General features: G+C 34.5%; 2 protein-coding genes across 3 annotated transcripts in view; one reads left to right on the forward strand and one right to left on the reverse strand.

The window, feature by feature from the left end:
- The first annotated feature begins 399 nt into the window (after positions 1 to 399).
- LOC135136037 (juvenile hormone esterase-like) lies at positions 400 to 3379 on the forward strand. Its single transcript, XM_064065166.1, has 8 exons — positions 400 to 534; positions 597 to 734; positions 792 to 948; positions 998 to 1374; positions 1432 to 1779; positions 1831 to 1981; positions 2084 to 2275; positions 3306 to 3379. The coding sequence occupies exons 1-8, from the start codon at positions 400 to 402 to the stop codon at positions 3377 to 3379; spliced, it is 1572 nt and encodes a 523-aa protein (XP_063921236.1).
- Positions 3380 to 5869: 2490 nt separating this feature from the next.
- LOC135136108 (nephrin) overlaps positions 5870 to 17435 on the reverse strand; it is a 669732-nt gene continuing 658166 nt past the window's right edge. The window contains exons 11-15 of one of the 2 annotated variants that reach the window (XM_064065237.1): positions 16307 to 16903; positions 11077 to 11337; positions 9885 to 10039; positions 9477 to 9540; positions 6794 to 6866 (exon numbers count right to left, since the gene is read on the reverse strand). In XM_064065237.1, the coding sequence (XP_063921307.1) occupies positions 9508 to 9540; positions 9885 to 10039; positions 11077 to 11337; positions 16307 to 16903 (1046 nt within the window). In that variant the 3' untranslated portion in view covers positions 6794 to 6866; positions 9477 to 9507. Of the gene's footprint in view, positions 6867 to 9476; positions 9541 to 9884; positions 10040 to 11076; positions 11338 to 16306; positions 16904 to 17435 lie in introns of both variants that reach the window. The other variant, XM_064065236.1, reaches the window with a different exon arrangement.

Genomic DNA, 17435 nt, shown 5'->3' on the forward strand with positions numbered 1-17435 from the left:
CGGAAAAGGTATTATTTACTCAACTAGATTTAATTCGGAAGTTTTTTAGTAAAACTGCCAACCTCATATATGATCTGTTTAACCTTGTAACGTGATCTGCAGAGTTTTACTGGTCGTAAGTTGTCATTTATAATTTGTCGTTAAGTTTAAAAAAAAAATTGCATTTAACCTTATCATAGGAATAACAGTAGAAGGGAAAGCTTCTTCATACTTTTATAACAGTTATTAATACTGTTAGGCGGCAATAAGTGCACAGTTTCCGCCTGTCTCTAGTGATTAGTAAGTGTAGTACAAGACTTGACTAAACATACGTAGTCCACACAGCTATATTCACCGAGACTATTATTTTATTTTTTTGGAAAAACATAGGAGTCCTACTAAACATTTTTTATCCCTAAAATGGAGCAACCAGTGATACAAATACAACAAGGAAAATTGTTAGGAACAGTGTCTAAAGACATGGATGGAAATCCCTTTTACAGCTTTAGGGGGATTCCTTATGCACGACCACCTCTAGGAAAACTGAGATTTAAAGTAATATATTTTAAAATAAGTGATACAGGGCATCATAACAATAACATTTTGTATTATTTAAGGCCCCGCTGCCCCCTGTACCATGGAAAGGAATTTTTAGCGCTACCCAAAACGGCGACTGCTGTTTCTCAGTGGATGTTTTTGAAAAAGTATTTGTCGGGTCTGAGGATTGTTTGAATTTAAACGTTTACACGCCACATGTGAGTACTACTATAAAGGAATTTACAATTTCTTTTTTAAATTTTGAATGTTTGAAGCTGCCAAGATCTGGCACTAATTTGTTGCCTGTCATGGTATGGATTCATGGAGGAGGCTTTGTATGCGGTTCAAACAACTCAGAGATATATGGTCCTGAGTTTCTTATAACAGAAAAAGTTGTTATCGTGTCAATAAACTACAGACTAGGACTACTAGGTTATTAAATTGTTTGTATTCTGCTTGTTGCCTGATTTCTAGATTTTAGGGTTTTTAAGTTTGAATGATCCATCAGCAGGAGTTCCTGGTAATACCGGATTTAAAGATATAGTAATGGCATTAAAATGGGTTCGGCAGAACATAGAACAATTTAATGGAGATTCTAAAAACGTTACTATATTTGGGGCAAGCTCAGGCGGTGCGACGGTCCACTTGTTGACGTTGTCACCGATGGCTCAAGGTTTGTTTCATAAAGCAATAGCCCAAAGCGGGTCTGCACTAAATCCATGGTCCAGAGCGAGAAAAGCAGATGAAGAGGTGTACGCCGCTTTCGGATGCGAAGGAAAAAGCGATTTAGAGTTTTTGGAACATCTACAGAGCTTATCTGTAAAAGAAATTCTTCAAAACCAATATAAACTTGAATATGTAAGCAACCTTATCGTATTATAGGTAATACTTTAGTAGAGTAAGAAATAACTCCAGGTTATAGAGCCCGACGCAATACTTGTTTTCGGATTAATCATAGAGCGACCAATTGAAAAACAAGGGGAAGCACCATTCATGTGTGAGGATCCGCTGAATATAATTTTGTCAGGAAACTTTGATCAAGTGCCTTTTATTATGGGTGCTACAAATTTAGAAGGCTTGGTTATTAATACGTACCAAGCGAAAAGATCATCAAACACGATAAATGATCCTGAATCTAACTTGCCACACTTCCTTGGTTATAAACGTGGTACCCCAGAAAGTCAGACTGTGGCACTAAAGATTCAAGAGTTTTATTTTGGAAACGAAAAACCTGGCGAAGACACTCAAGATAAAATCTATGAGGTAAAAACTGCTCTTGTATTTACAATGACAGTAATATTTTTCTTTCTGTAGATGGTAACCGATAACAGCTTTTTCTATGGAATCTATGCAGCAGCTAGGCTTCACATTGCAACTTCACGTTCCCGTATCTATTTTTACAGAATGTCCATTAAAACCTCCCTCGAATTTCTTCAAGCAATAATGGAAAAAGATAGAGAAAAGGGTACAATACACTTAACATAGAGTAAAACAAAGTTTGGAATTAATTTAGAAGATTGTTTTGCTTTACTCAACTTAAAACAATTTTGTATTCTATATCTTGTAGGAGCAGCTCATTACGATGACGTAGCTTACATGTTTAAAACCATATTTACACCTCCACTGTCGCCCGATTCTGTGGAATATAAATTCATAAAAATATTCGTGAAACTGTGGACGAATTTTGCGTACTACGGAAATCCAACGCACAATGTTTCTTCAATTGTTTGGAAAGAAGCCACAAAAGAACGAATTGGATGTCTTCAAATAGACGAAACATTATTATTTCAACCTACATATTTTCCTAGATGCATCCCATTTTGGGACAAAATATATTCTGAAAGTCCATCCGGACAAAATTTTGCAAAATTTTCTTCTAAATTTTAACAAATTGTTTAATTAATGCATGTTTTTCTTAATCAATTTTAGTAATGTATCTCCTAAAATACAATTAGATTTTTATGTTGGTGTGATCTAAATGTAATCCCGTTTCCGTCTGTCCGTTTGTCCGTCTGTCTGCCGTCCCGGATTTTTATTAAACATATAATCGCCGAAAGTACTGGGCCGATTGTTGTCAAATTTTGTATTTATATTAGGAATATCATGTATATGGTAAAATGATAACCAAAATTTGTTTAATCATCCCCACCAATAATGTGATGACGTGACTTCAAAATTGTACATAGTAAATGCGAAAGTGGTTTATCATTTCATTCATATTTTTCGGATTTGCAGGGACAGGGTGACTCAAAAAAATAATGAATGCGTGAATTTATTTTACTGATTTAATCAGAAACTACAAAACTGAATGGTTGGAAATCTTGGAGATGTTTTAAGGTTATCATAAGCCTGGTAAATTTTTTATCAAATTGTATTTGCTCATCCCCTCTAAAAATATATGTGATGTGTCTATACCTGTGATTTATCACTGCATTAGTATTTTTTAGAATTGCTTATACAGGGTGTCTCAAAAAAATTAATGACTGAGCCAATTTATTTTATTGTTTAAATCAAGAATTGTAAAACTGAATACTTTGAAATCTTGCAAACGTTTTGAAATTGTTGTAAGGATGGTAACTTTTTAAACAAAATGTATCTGTTTATCAAGCCAAAAAATTGATTACGTCAGCTCAAAATTTTGCCTTAACACTTGTTTCATTGCAAAAAATTGCGTGATGTCATAGCTCAAATACGGATGACGTCAGTAAGAAATGAAAAAAGTTAAAACGAGCGTAATTAGAAATATAAATTGACAATTTTTTGTTTTCAACAAATAATTCTTTTTGCAGCTACGGAATTTATTCCACAAGTAAGTTTCACCTTGTATACCCAAACGGCTAAACGCGTGTCTTGTATCGATTAAACTGGACTTGCATCTGTATTAATGTTTGAAACACCAGGATTTAAATAATACAATCTGGGTAATTATTTCATAAGAACACAATTCCTTTTTAAAAGGCCTTTTTTCGAATCATTAAGTGCGAGATTTATGAAATATTACTTAACTCTGAAGCATTGCTGAACACAGCTTTTTAAGAGTTTTTGTCGCTAAATAATAAAAATGTGATTTAATTAGCATAAAACAGTAATATTTTCCGTGAAATCGTGATGGTGCAACGAAAAATACTCGTTCTTGCTGGCAAGTACGATTATGACCGTTCATTTCCGTTAAATTGTGAAGCTCTGATTTAAATTTAGATAAATTCGACTGATTTACTACACATGACTTAATTTTAAAAGAGTTTTATTATGTTTGTCATATTGCAAAAATTTCTCATTTCAGATACGAACATACAGAACATATAATGGAATTTTTCGTGTGATAAGCTGCGACTGTGATAACGGGCAAACTAGTTGCGACATTTAACAATGTTGGCTTACCAGCGAATTACCCATAAAACTTTTTTCCGTTATGCAACAAATATTGGTACTTCGAAGTAAGTTCTCTGTTTTTTTCTATTCCTGCTCATCCTCTTTTGTTGAAAAATAAAGAGATCAAGACGTTCTGATATATTTTATCTTGCAAAAGAGTAACAAAAAAAAAACGACTTGCAATTTTTATATTCTGCTCTTACGAAAAGTGGAAAGCAAATGCACTAAATGCACAACAGTTTAAAAAAAAACTTCAAGTCCCGGAACATTTTAAGTAGGTAGACATGCAAGGTTGATATCTGAGATGTCGGATACAAGATAGCAGGATCAACTGTGAAAGAAAACTACTAATGGAAGCGTGTTTCTCGTCAGAACATCTGCCTTTTATCAGCCAATATCAACACAAGATCGACATTTGATGTGGCAAAAGAATGTAATCAGTAATCACTAATCAAATAGTGATCTAAATAGATTCTGCTTATAGGTTGAAAGAACAAAAAATTGGTCGAAGGTTATTTCTACAGGATTTCCCTCGCACCTTAAGTACAGTCTAACAAATCCGGAAAATCATACTTTAATCACTCACACACTTACTTGTTCTGGAATATCATTGACGTCAACGCATGATAGGAAAAGGATTAACATTTGTTCCAAAAAGCTAAAATTTGTAAGATCATTGAAGAAATCAGTGTTTTTTACTTCTACAAAGCATTTTTCAAAATTCACTAATGACGTTAATTAAATATTGTTCAAAAATGTTATTTTTAAAAGCAATCATGAACATGACATGAGCCATCTCTCAGTTTGGAACTTACTAAATGTCCAAGGGCGCACGACAAATACTACACGCATCTGTATAACTGGTTGCCTGAATGCTTTATACTTAACAAAAAAATAAAACTAATGCATTACAATAAAAAGAAACAAATTTATTGCGGTTAAACATCACCGCAAATGTTGAAAATGTTAAGTATTTTGTTAAAGGCACATCTTCACACTCTTTTTAATTTCAAAAATGTTCTGTAATCCATTGTTCAATTTCATGTTGCAACAGAAACTCCTGACCGCTGAGGAAACTTTGTTAAAGATGTTTGCGGCTTCTGCTCAGATCATCGACAACTTTCTCAGATAATGAAGATCTTCCACGAGATTTTCTTTTGTTGATAGTGCCAGTGCGAACAAATCTATTGATTACATCTCTAATGTGTGTCTCTAACGATGTTTCTTGTATCATTAAATCACGGTATTTGGCCAGATATTCTTGCTTACAAGCGGTTACAGAATACAGAAACTCTTCGTTTACGAAGCCCAATTGCGAAAACAAGACATAACAATGAAAGTGTTTTGTTCAGCAAAATAAACCATTTCACAGTCTTCCCTTCCTTCCTTTCTTGTTATTTTGGACTGATTTTTCCTATTCTCTAAACGTAAAAAAATAAGTGCAACATTTTGTGGTGCAAAAGTAAATTTTGTCGATACAGACAACAACGTTCTTGTAAAAACAAAAAAAATCGTTTGCTCGGGATGAAAATAAACCTACATCAACTTGTCATTTATATTGCAAAGCGATCCATGTTTTAAAATGTAACAACTTGTCACCCAGCCCTTCATTTGAAGGTTTCTATAGTTGGTAATCAGGAATTGCTATTGATTTTTTGAGTGGAATTCAAGAGTCAGCGTTTTTCCAAGGAGTATATTAAAAAAAATGACTCGACGGAAAAACTTTAAGCAATTGTAAAAAATGTGAATACATATTACATTAATAAACCACAAGTAAGTAGTATCTTGTATATTTTAAACGGGATTTATTCAGCAAAATTTTTAGGGAACGTCGTTAAGTTTTTCGGATACGTCTTGATTAGCGTTTGAACATGATTTATGTTAACCTTAAAACATTTACAAGATTTTAGAGCATCTTGCAATTTCTAACTTAAATTGTAAAATGTTATACAATTTAATTTTTTTACAATAAAACACAAAGTACGTAGCAATAAACACTTTATTTTGATATTCTTACCATGTTTACATAAGTTACAGATCCTCTTATAGAGACATAGTAAATTTGAAACATTAAACGAATCGTATATAATTTTTTATACCACACTAGCTCCGATACCGAAGCGTATGATATCACATTCATTAAGATAACAATATTTAAAATTGTGTATATACAATATGATACAGATGTGTGCCTACAGACTCGTCACTCACATGCCACTCTCAGTATTCATTGCCTTTGTTTCGTAATCAGTCTATAAAAAGAAGTCTCTGTACAAAATTTATATTAACATTCACACTATTCTTTTAAAAAGTTTTGGTAATTTTTATGACTAGAAAAAAAAAACGTTACAAGGGCTGAGATTGTGATATGGCCGATTGCAAAAAGTCCAAAACAAATACGTATCGTTGCCCGTGTTTGTCGTTATTTTCAGCGGAACTTTCATAAGAGTTGAGCCCTTCTCTCTTACGAGCTACGTTCGATAAATTACGTTATACAATTGATATACACACAAACATGATGTGATTAGAAAGACACGTATGTATTGTAGATCCGATATGATGGCGTAGACCAGATATGTCATATTCATCGATTCCTTTCATCATGACGAAAAACTATACGATATTCACGTCGCACTATTTACAAAAAAAAAAGAAAACTAAAGGATTTTCAGTCTCTCGTTTTAGACGCAACTTTCCTGCTGGCATCCCATCAAAGGAGTCCGAACTGTGACTGCTTCCCTGTGGTAGAGGTTGGGTTTAGCGGGGAACATCGAAGACACTGGAGAGACCATCGGCGAAGTTACCGAGGGTTTGCCAGGAATAGGGGGAGGCATCCTCCTGCCATGGTCTATCTGTGCGTATATTGTCGAGTCATCTCTGTTGCGGAGAGTGCCATATTGACTGCCACCGTTCTTCATTGTCTCCAGGGAATTGGGACGTGCCAGAGACAGTTCTGCATAAGTCACTTCGTTACCGACCTAAGAGAAATTAATATTTTAGTGGCCCTTTCGGTGTGATAGATGGAATGACCTCGAACAGGCATGCACACTAAGGTTTTAGTGTAAATTATTAACGCCGGCAAAAATCAGAAATGTTGCTTTAAATAGTGCAAAGCATGCAAAAAATGTAGAAACAAATAAAATCGTAAAATAGCCACATATAAGAAAAGGTGTATGATTTATCAAAATATTTAAATTCCAGATTTTTACTTAATATTCAAAATATGGCTCGTATAGTAACAATCTAACACATTAAATGCAGTCAAAATTTATAAATAAGATAATATAAAGCAAATGCCAGAAGCAGTTGTAGGAGGACAAACTAGATGCTTCATTTTTCACTAAATACAGTCGTTGTAGCCGTTGAGATCCTACCGTTGTCATATAAGAAATGTGCGTCATTTAATTTTTAAACTAGCCATTATATGTTTACATAGGACATCATCAAACTAAAACAATTGTTACTAATTTAATTGATGAAATTGTCACGAATTGAATAGGTTTTTCATTAAACACTTGATGTAATGTGTTTTCATAAAATGTATCTCGCGAAAATTACCTCCCGGTTATAAATGAAATAGGAGGATCAGATATAACATATAATAGGCATAAATTTGCCAAGCTTCGAACGTACCCCTGACCAAAAATCGGATACAGCGCTACAGTAATATTCATAATTTATTAAAATTCAAATGTATTCACTGCTGATTAAATATTAAAACACACATACTGTTCATTTATTATTTAAATCTTTTTCATGACTGACATGTAATTGCTTCCTGTAATTTAGGATCGGAGTATTAAAACTTTTCGGGTTCAGTGGAAGCACGGTCCTCTGGATGCAAAAAACCGACTATTAAACGCGTTCAGTTCTAAAAAAAAGTAAAAACCTTTGAACAAATATTTATTTTAAGGTACGACGATTTACTTAATTTGATTTTAGAGTCAGGCAACATTTTTTGTCCTGGGGTGTTTAATGAAATTTTAAAAATGTTAAAATTATTTAGAAGTTAGTTCGTATTAAAATGGAAAATGGCGAAATTAGATAGGTGAGTTTGTAATATGCGAATTTAAGTTTCAAACTGTTTATAAATAAAATTATACCACACTCGTGGCATTATTGTTTTCTTATAATGAAGAAAGAAATAAAAGAATGACAGAAATACGTAAACAGAATATATGTTAATAATATTTCCTTTGTTATGTAAGCAGTTTTATTTGGCGGTTTGTAAAATAAACATTGTCATCACACTTAAATGTTTTTACAATAAAAGATATCAGGCAAATTTGAAAAGTTAAAATTATATGGGGTCCTGGAAAAAATCGTATAACATTTCTTTCTTCACCTTGTTCATTATGTAAAAACACAAGTACATACAGAGTCCAAAACTTAGTAATAACACTAATTTATCTATTTTTAAAAGCAGAAGGAATTATAATTATTAATTTATATGCTACTCTACAGAAATCGTTCATTCTACCATTCCATTCCAGTATGTTTAGCCAAACAAATCAATAGCTGTTGCAAAAAAAAAAAATAAGGCAAACTGTGAAACCTTACATATTGAAATTATTCTTAAAAACCTACAAAAAAGTCTGGTCGTTAATGTGTAATTTTTTACATAGAATTAAATGGCACACACTGACGAACAGAATTTTTGCTCATGGTCGTTCTTGATAAAAAATTTATCCTAGGTTACCTATTCTGTCGCATGTGCTCTTACAAGATTCACTCTGTATATACTAAAGGTGACTCTTCAATCTCTTTTGTTAATGATTTTGACGCATTATTAGTACAGTGAGGTACATTTTTTCCACAATCAACAGAAAAAAATTATTTAGGACACACATGGTCATGTAAAAGGGTTCAATAAAACAGTGGCTTTTTCAATTAAATGTTTTTTAATTACGGTGTAATCATGAAGTCATTAGCTCCAAAAGGTCTCTGGAAATTTTTAGGCTTCTATTTATTCCTGGATAGTATTTGTCCGTTCGTTCCAGAACAATCAATTTTTTTTTAAATTTTGATTGAAAGGGAAGCAAAAATAGTAGTAAGTAATGCTCCTGGATTTATGTTTGTAAATAAATATTTATTAATGGAAACAGCCTGCTAAAATTTTTCTTAGCCATACAAAAACGTTATCTAAATAGCTGGAGTTTGTGCCACTAAAACCACATATAAAAGATAATTTTCAACTAACACAAGCGAGAAAATCTACTCAGCTAACCAAGTAACACTATGTAAAAAGAAAAACGGACTAATATATTCGGTAACAATTTTTTTGGTAATTTCGTTTTAAGTTTATGAAAAGACTTACTGTTTTCACATACCTATCACCATTTATATGTTGTCTATCCCATTCTATTGTCACTAAAAAATAATCAGTAGTTAGACGACTAAAAATAAACTGTTACACACGCGACAGTTTAATACCAAGTATAAATTTCGTCTTGCTGGAATAATTTAAGCAGTATTTAGAAACAGTTTGAAACATTTTCTTGTGTGATGAAATAAGCCCGCAATAAACGAGTTAGCCCAGAACAGCAATAAAGCGTGTTAGCAAATTGATATTTTCTATTTCAATGTACCTATGGTCCTAAATTGAAGCAACCGTACAGTTTAGTATATGTCAGTAAACTGCCTATAGCTACCCTAAAAAATAAAAAATTAAAAACCCACTAAAGTGAATTAAGCTATGAAAGAATAAAAAGTGCGTAAAAAATTCCTGATGGCATCGAAAGTAATTTTTTCCAACATAAAAAAATCGTATAATTCGTTGTAAACATTGAGCAGGTCTCTCTAAGATATGCAAAATATTCCGCCAGAAATTGAATAAATTTGAATATAAGAAACTTTATCGTGGAACTAAATTAAAACAAACATGTAAATTCAGGGTTGGTCCTAATAAACTACATCCCGAACTAGCTTCAAACAACAACAAGTATGCGAACAGCAAGTTAAAAGCTCTCGTAGAATCAATTATTATGCTAACTTACATGTTGGGAAGCGTAAGCTCGATCTCTAGCCATATAAGCTTCTGCCAGGGGTGTGAGATTCTGTTGAGGGGATGATGTTTCGTACTCCGTGGTAGCTGTCACTGAATTATTCAAACCAGGAGTTTGAGCGGCTGACCCCAGCTGATAATCGGAGTCTGGAACAGATGTAATAAAAATTTGCTTAGACTGGGAAGTCGGGCGACATCTGAATCAGAAGTGGTTCAAAATTAATGTAACAACACATTTGCACTAGTTTGCATGATACATTACTGTTAGTTTAAACATTCCAATGGTCAAACTTCTTTCAGAATTTTATGAAAAAAATTCCTTGTTTTTTATCCAAGAAACGTAAATCCCTATGACCAGCATTAAAAACAAGGCACTTGAGTTGTTGTTGATTATCCTAGCTTTGGAAACGGATACTAGTATATTACAGATCAAAGTGGAAAGTGTCTCATTACTTTCAAGAGGAAAGATAGTTTACAGAGGGGTGCAGCCCTGAGGTGTACTATTTCTCTAGAAACGAGTGAAGTTTTCCTCGAGGTTTGTATACTATTTTATTCACAATCGTTTTAAATAGCTTTTAATAAATAATCCAAAAATTAACGATTATACTTGACACGCATCTCAAGGATGGAAAGTGAGATTTACTTCCATCTCAAGGGTGGAAAGTGACAGATAGGTGATATATGTCACTTTCCACCCTTGAGATGTAAGTGAAGTATGTAATAGCTTATTTTCAGTCTTTTAAAAAGCGTGAAAGTGAATATAAATTGTTTTCGGCTTTGAGTACAGTTGGTGTTAATATTTATTTTAATTAATAACAATTGGCGTATCTGATATGATCTAAACTAAAAATCTCTAATTTAGTATGATTAGAATTTATTGCAAACTGTATCAAGGTAATGAGTAATTAACAGTCATTTACTGGTTTCTGCTCTTGTTTGTTCACCGTTATTGATCAAATGGCATCCCTACATCGCACAATACAGTAATTTAATTAGGACAAGCAGTGTTGGCTTTGACACACGCCAAAGCTGAATTTTTCGTTGAAAATAAAATAAATAATGTATGAGAAAAGTCAATTTGCATTGGTCACAAAATGACGTCGTTGAAAGCAAATCCGATATTCCGACAAAAAGCAACGATTTGGCTATTTGCAGAAATCGCCGGCAACGCCATATAAATTTACCTTTATTAGCCGGAATAACATCTGGATTTTTATCGTCTTTCTCAAACAAATCCTCGGATTCGGACCGTAACGGCAGTGTGACTTTCTCCTTGACGGGTAGGAATCCGGGTCTAAGAGCACGGGAACCTTCTCGATGCGCTGCTCGCACTTTGAGAGCCCCCAGAATTACAACCGTCACCAGCAAGAGTGCGGTCACGATGCCAACTAATATTCCAAGGATCGGTGCTATTTCTAGTTGATCTCGTGTTCCCAATGATAATACTGGAACAGAAGGGAATTATTTGGTTTCTAGTAACAACAAATGAAAAGGTTGGTTCTCGTTGGTGCGACCAAAAGTGAGTTATTCATAACGAACCACCCTCACATTTGGAATACAAACAATGCCGGATCAAGTGATCCTGGTTGAAAATGTTACCCAGAAGTTTCATTTTTTTTAATATTTTGTATACAGCAAAACTACTACTAGTTATAAATATTAAATCTTATAAACATTGTTTCGAAGTAAAATTATAAGAATTAATGGTCTCCTGTCCTACTTTCAAAAATTCAAATCAAATTTTAAATGTATTTTCGCATAAATAAGTATGAAAAATATTCTGATTAAAAAAAATAAATGAGTCAGGGGTAGCTTTGAAATATCAAAAAATGTACCTTATTGTGGTAATAAGGGCACAAAATAGTTAATTAAAAAAACATTCCAGAGCCATTCTTGACACCCAAATCATTTATAGACACGCTATGTATACAGTTACATGCAATTTCGCAGTAACATTTTTCGTTTTCCTTCTTAAGAAGTATGTATAACTGAGCAATTACTTCTTCATTCTTCTTGGTATGCAACGATAAATCACAGGTAGAAACTGATCATATTTTGCACATTTAGGGGCGAGATAGGCAAGATTTTGAGATGACGTCATCATTTTTTTGGCGGGGGGGGGGGGAATAAACATATATCTTGATTAACAAGTTACCATGCTTACAATAACTTTAAAACGTCTGCAAGATTTCAAAGTTTTCCAAAACCACCAAGATAATACTTAAAACATGTTTCACATGGTAACTTTTTCTAAAAAATAAGGAATTTGCAATTAAGCTCCGCCTTCGATTGACCACGATTAAAAAAAATCATCACAATTCAGATGTCGGCGGGTGCGCGCTCCTTATATTCGGCCTATTTTCCTTAATATACGTAGTCATTCTTTCACAGCCAGAAACTTAAAAACATTTTTGAAATGGTAAATTTTTGTAAACAAGTATGGATTTTGCAATTAAGCTCCGCCCCTGAATACGATAACAAATGAAAAATTTATCGCAACTCTGATATAACTGCATAAATTAATAAATTCCATTTCCTTTTTTAACATGTTTTATGTTTCTTGTTGTGAAAAGAAGGCTACACATATTAAGAAAAAAAAAGCAAAGTATAAACCCCACCCTCCCACCCTATATCGATTGTGAAGATTTCTTTTATTCGACGTGAGCCAAGAGGGTGGAGCTTAATTGCAAAATCTTTGTTTCTCGACAACAAATTACCATGTGAAACATCTTTTGTTATTGTTGGCATAGTAGGGGAGAGAGGTTGACACAGTCTCCTTTATCTCAAAATGATCTGTTTTGAACAATATGATAATACTTAAAATATGTTTTTGTGAAAAATTCATCACAATGGAGATGGGTGGGTGGGGCTTTCTTTTTGTTTTTTTTTTTATTCTAAATACTTATACACAGGTTTCTTTCAACATCATACTTAAAACCACGTTTTAGATTATAAAGAAATTAGGATTTTGCAATTAAACTCCGCCCCCGGGCTTACAAGGAATAACATCGTTACAACTGAGGTGGCTGTGAGTAGGCGGGTCTTAATTTTGCCTTTTTTCTATGTATATGTAATGATCTTTTCACGACAAGATATTTAAAACGTTTAAAATGGTAAATTTTTGTTTTGGGAAACATTGATTTTGCAATTAAGCTCCGCCCCTCGGTCTGACAACGAATGAAAAATTCATCACATTTGAGATTCGGGTGGGTGGGCGGGGCTTAATTTTTGACTTCTTTTTCTTAGCATGTATAGGTTTCTTTCAACAACATAACAAACATGGCAATTTCTTGTAGAGAAATAAGGATTTTGCAATTAAGCTCCGCCTTTCGGCTCACGACGAATAAAAACAGTTATTACAATTGAGAAAGGGGCGGGCGGGCGGGGCTTTGTATTATGCTTTCTTTTTTTTTTTAATGTGTGGATATAGTTTTCTTTTCACGAAAGGGTAAATTTCTGGAGAAGTGTGGGGGATAAAAATTATGATTTTAAACATGTTTCAGGTTTTTGTTGTGAAGGGAGAACCATGTACATGAAGAAAAAATGTCAAATATAACCCCGCTTCCACCCACCCTATCTCATTTGTAGCGATTTTTCTTTGTTCATCATGAGCCAAAGGGGGCGGAGCTTAATTACAAAATCCGTACTTTTTTGCAAGAATTACCACGTGAAACTTGCTCTTCAGTGATCGTATTTAAAACGTATCAAAAACTAAAACATAAGCCCCACCTATCCGTCTGGATCTCATTCGTGATGGATTTTCCCTTCGTTTTCAAATCGAGGGATGGAGCGTAAGTGCAAAATCCATATTTCCTGTTTTAAACATGTTTTAAGTTTCTAATTATGTATATACAGTTTACTTCCACCAACACGGTACTTAAAATAAGATTCACATGGTAATTTCTTGGTTATTTTTTCTAATTATGTATATACAGTTTACTTCCACCAACACGGTATTTCAAATATGATTCACATGGTAATTTCTTGGAAAAAATAAGAATTTTGCTAAGCTCCGCCCCCGACTCATGACGAATCAGAAAAGATTAATCACAAAGAAGGGCTAAATCTAAGCCCCGCCCACCCGCCCCCACCTCAATTGTGATTATTTTTTTATTCGTTGTGAGCTGGGGTCGGAGCTTAACTGCAAAATCTCTATTTCTCTATAAAAAATTACCGTATGATACATGTTTTAAGTATCGTGCTGTTGAAAAAAAAAAAGTATTAAGAAAAAGAAACACAAAATTAATCTCGCCCACCCGCCCCTAACCTACCTCAATTGTGACGAATTTTTCATTTGTTGTCAGATCGAATCCATAAAATTTACCATTGAAACATTTTTTACGTTTCTTGTTGTGAAAAGGTGACTACGTATGTTAAGAAAAAAGAAAGAAAAAGGTAAACATAGGAAGCTTAAAACATGTTTAAAATGGTAAATTTTTGTAGAAAAATATAGATTTTGCAATTAAGCCACGCCCGTGGATGTGATAACAAATAAAAAATTCGTCACAACTGAGACACGGGCGGGTGGGCGGGGTTTAATGATTGGTTTCTTTTCCTTAATATATAATGTCTTCCAACAATACGATATGAAAAATATGTGTCACATGGTAATTTCTTCTAAAGAAAAAAATTATTTAAGGGCTCAATTTAAGCCCCGCCCACCCACCTCAATTGTGATTATTTCTTATTCGTTGTTAGCCAGGGGCGGAGCTTAATTGCAAAATCGTTATTAATCTACAAGAAACTCCCGTGTGAAACATGCTCGTGTTGTTGAAAAAACCTAAATGTATTAAGAAAAAGAAGCAAATAAATTAGCCCCGCCCACCCGCCCATACCGCAATTGTGAATGTGAATTTTTCATTTCTTGTCAGATCGAGGGGCAGAGTTTAATTATAGAATCCATAAAATTTACCACTGAAGCATGTTTTAAGTTTCTTGTTGTGAAAAGGTGACTACTTATATTAAGAGAAAAGAAAAAAAATCCAGACGGCAGACAGACGGACAGATAGACGGAAACCGGGGATCTATTTCTTCGTACCCTAGGGGTCATGAAAGGTCGAGAAAACGTAAAAGTAGAGCGTCGGCCGACGGACTCGATTACAATACTTCCTTCGCTTACGCTCGGGAAGTAAAAATTGTTCAAGAGTGGAAGGTGAAAGCAGTATTTCTACGACTTAGAACCAAAGCGACAGTCCATGAAGTGGAGACATTCAGGTTATCCAAGGCTCAAGAAGTTTCGGGTGCAAAAATCTGCCAGAAAAGTACTCGCTCAATTTTTTGGGATTCGCGTGGGGTATTGATGGTTGATTATCTAGAAAAGGGCAAACCCATAACAGGAGAATACTACTCAAGCCTATTAACAACGCTGCGCGAAAAAATTGTGAAAACGGGGGGAAAAAATTCCAAAGGGGTTCTGTTCTTGCAGGATAATGGTCCTGCACACAACTTGTGCATTGCAATGAATACAATTCGTGATTTGGGGTTCAAAACACTTGACCATCCTCCTTATTCTCCAGACCTACCTCCCTCTGATATTGTCTGTTTCCTTAATTGAAAAAAAACCTCAAAAGGCCATCAATTTTCTTCAAACAACGAGATAATAGAGGCTGTGGAGACTTAGTGTGAAGAGTAGGAAGAATATTTTTTTAAGAGGGTTAGAAAACTTGCAGGATCTCTGTAATAAGTGTATAGTTTTGAAAGGGGACTACGTTGAATAAAAAAATATTTTGATTTTCAAATTGTCTTTTCTTCGATGGTAGGCTAAGAATTTGTCAAATTACCCTCGTAATGCTACATTTCTATTGCTACATTGCTCTAGTTAATGCTCGGGAAATAAAAATTACGGTGTGCATTCCAGTATGTTATATACTGAAGTAATTTGCTCATTCAGTTAAGAAATATTTTACATTTATTTTATTATTTGATATTTCTAACTATATTCAGTAGGATTTTTCTCGATTGTTATACTCATAAGATAGTTTAAATGTAATTTTAAACAGAGGCACTGGCGTTCCGGAGTTAATAAAAATTAAGTCAGAAATAATAATAGTAAATGATATATTTAATGACTGTTTAACTACGATGGAAAGATGTTCCGGTCGTACAATATAGTCGTTTTATCCTTTCAGAAAACATTCAGACTAGTCACGAGTTTAATGGCAACTAACGCGAGGTTAAAGCATATTTATTTTCAACCAGTACGAAAACTCGATCATTTAAGTAAATGGAATCTGCCTCTTACATTTACGTAGTGTTTTATTTTTACTCAGTGTAAGTACATTTACGTAAAGCGACAATCAAAGCGTTTTATAACTTGGCTGAGAATAAACCCGGATCATCGGTCCCGACGTCCGGATATATTTATCGAAGTTTTCAAGCAAGGAATACCTATTCAAGAAGAGTTCCAAGATTTACCTGTTTGTTTTTCGGCGACTTTCAACATCAACCCCTCTAATAAAACAGTTTCGCTTCTCCCTTTCGAGTTGGCGGCGTACACCACCATTTTGAGTATCTTTCCCGGATCGAGTCCGCTCACAGTAAACAAAGGAAACTTAGCCGACACATTCGCCTGAAGGGCGTCCGTCTGTTGGTCGTAAACTTCAAGCAGAAAAAACTGCGGTTGGCCTCCGTCGAAACCCTCTGTGCACTCCACATCCAGGGATTCGCTCGTCTGGTTCATGATGGTGCAATTGAAGGGCGGGTCCGGCTTGCCGGCGGCGATGACGTGAAAAATGCACGGTTCCACTTGACGTCCCGCCAAATTGTTGGCCCAACACATGACCGTTCCGTAGTCTAGTTCATTCATGGGGGTGTAGGTCAGCGTCGAGGTGAAGTGGTGCATCCCGGAGTGATATCGCATCTGAGGAACATCGACGTTTTCTGCTGAGTTGTTGAAAGACCACTTGAAGCTGTCTGGAGGTGGGTAAGACTCCACCTCGCAGAGGATTTTGGCATTCTCGTGCCTCGCTACGCCGTATATACGCTTTTGTTCCGTTCGGCATACGGGTTTGTCTGAAAAGATTTCCTTCTATTAACAACAGATTCAATTGAAATTTTTAACGTAAGTTTACAAAAGGTTCCTACCCACTCTGAAGGGACTATTATGTCGACTCGAGAGGTAATCAGAATTTATGAAGTTGAAAGGGCAGACGTGATGTGGGGTACACAGTCTAAAAAGTTCAATCCAAAAATTTTTATGTATCTACTGTCAGTCCGTTTACAGATGGGTTATTACTGAAACGCGATACCTATTTATATACCACTGTGCAAAATGAAGTAAAGGAAGATATGCTTAACAATAGTGCATTTTTTAAAGTATGATAGATGAATTTGTATGATTCGTTCATAGCAGCAACTCAGCAGCCAAATAAATTTATTACAGCTGCAGAAAATTAATTACAAGATAAAGAGGTTTACGGATAATATAAGCTGCAAATAGCATGTTTGCAGGAATTATTCGAAATTGTTTCTGTAAGGATAAGGCCCTATATAATATAAGAGAACATAATTATTATGCGAAGAAAGCACAAAGATACACGAAAGT

The sequence above is a fragment of the Zophobas morio genome, unplaced genomic scaffold (genome assembly GCF_036711695.1).
Source record: "Zophobas morio isolate AGI-343-1 ecotype UQ-CSIRO unplaced genomic scaffold, CSIRO_AGI_Zmor_V1 ptg000026l, whole genome shotgun sequence".
Lineage (NCBI taxonomy): Eukaryota > Metazoa > Arthropoda > Insecta > Coleoptera > Tenebrionidae > Zophobas > Zophobas morio.

Coding starts and splice junctions, on each gene's coding strand:
- LOC135136037 (XM_064065166.1), top strand. CDS start 400: ATGGAGCAACCAGTGATACAAATACAACAAGGAAAATTGTTAGGAACA. Junction 535..596: donor TAGGAAAACTGAGATTTAAA/GTAATATATTTT, acceptor GTATTATTTAAG/GCCCCGCTGCCCCCTGTACC. Junction 949..997: donor CTACAGACTAGGACTACTAG/GTTATTAAATTG, acceptor TCTAGATTTTAG/GGTTTTTAAGTTTGAATGAT.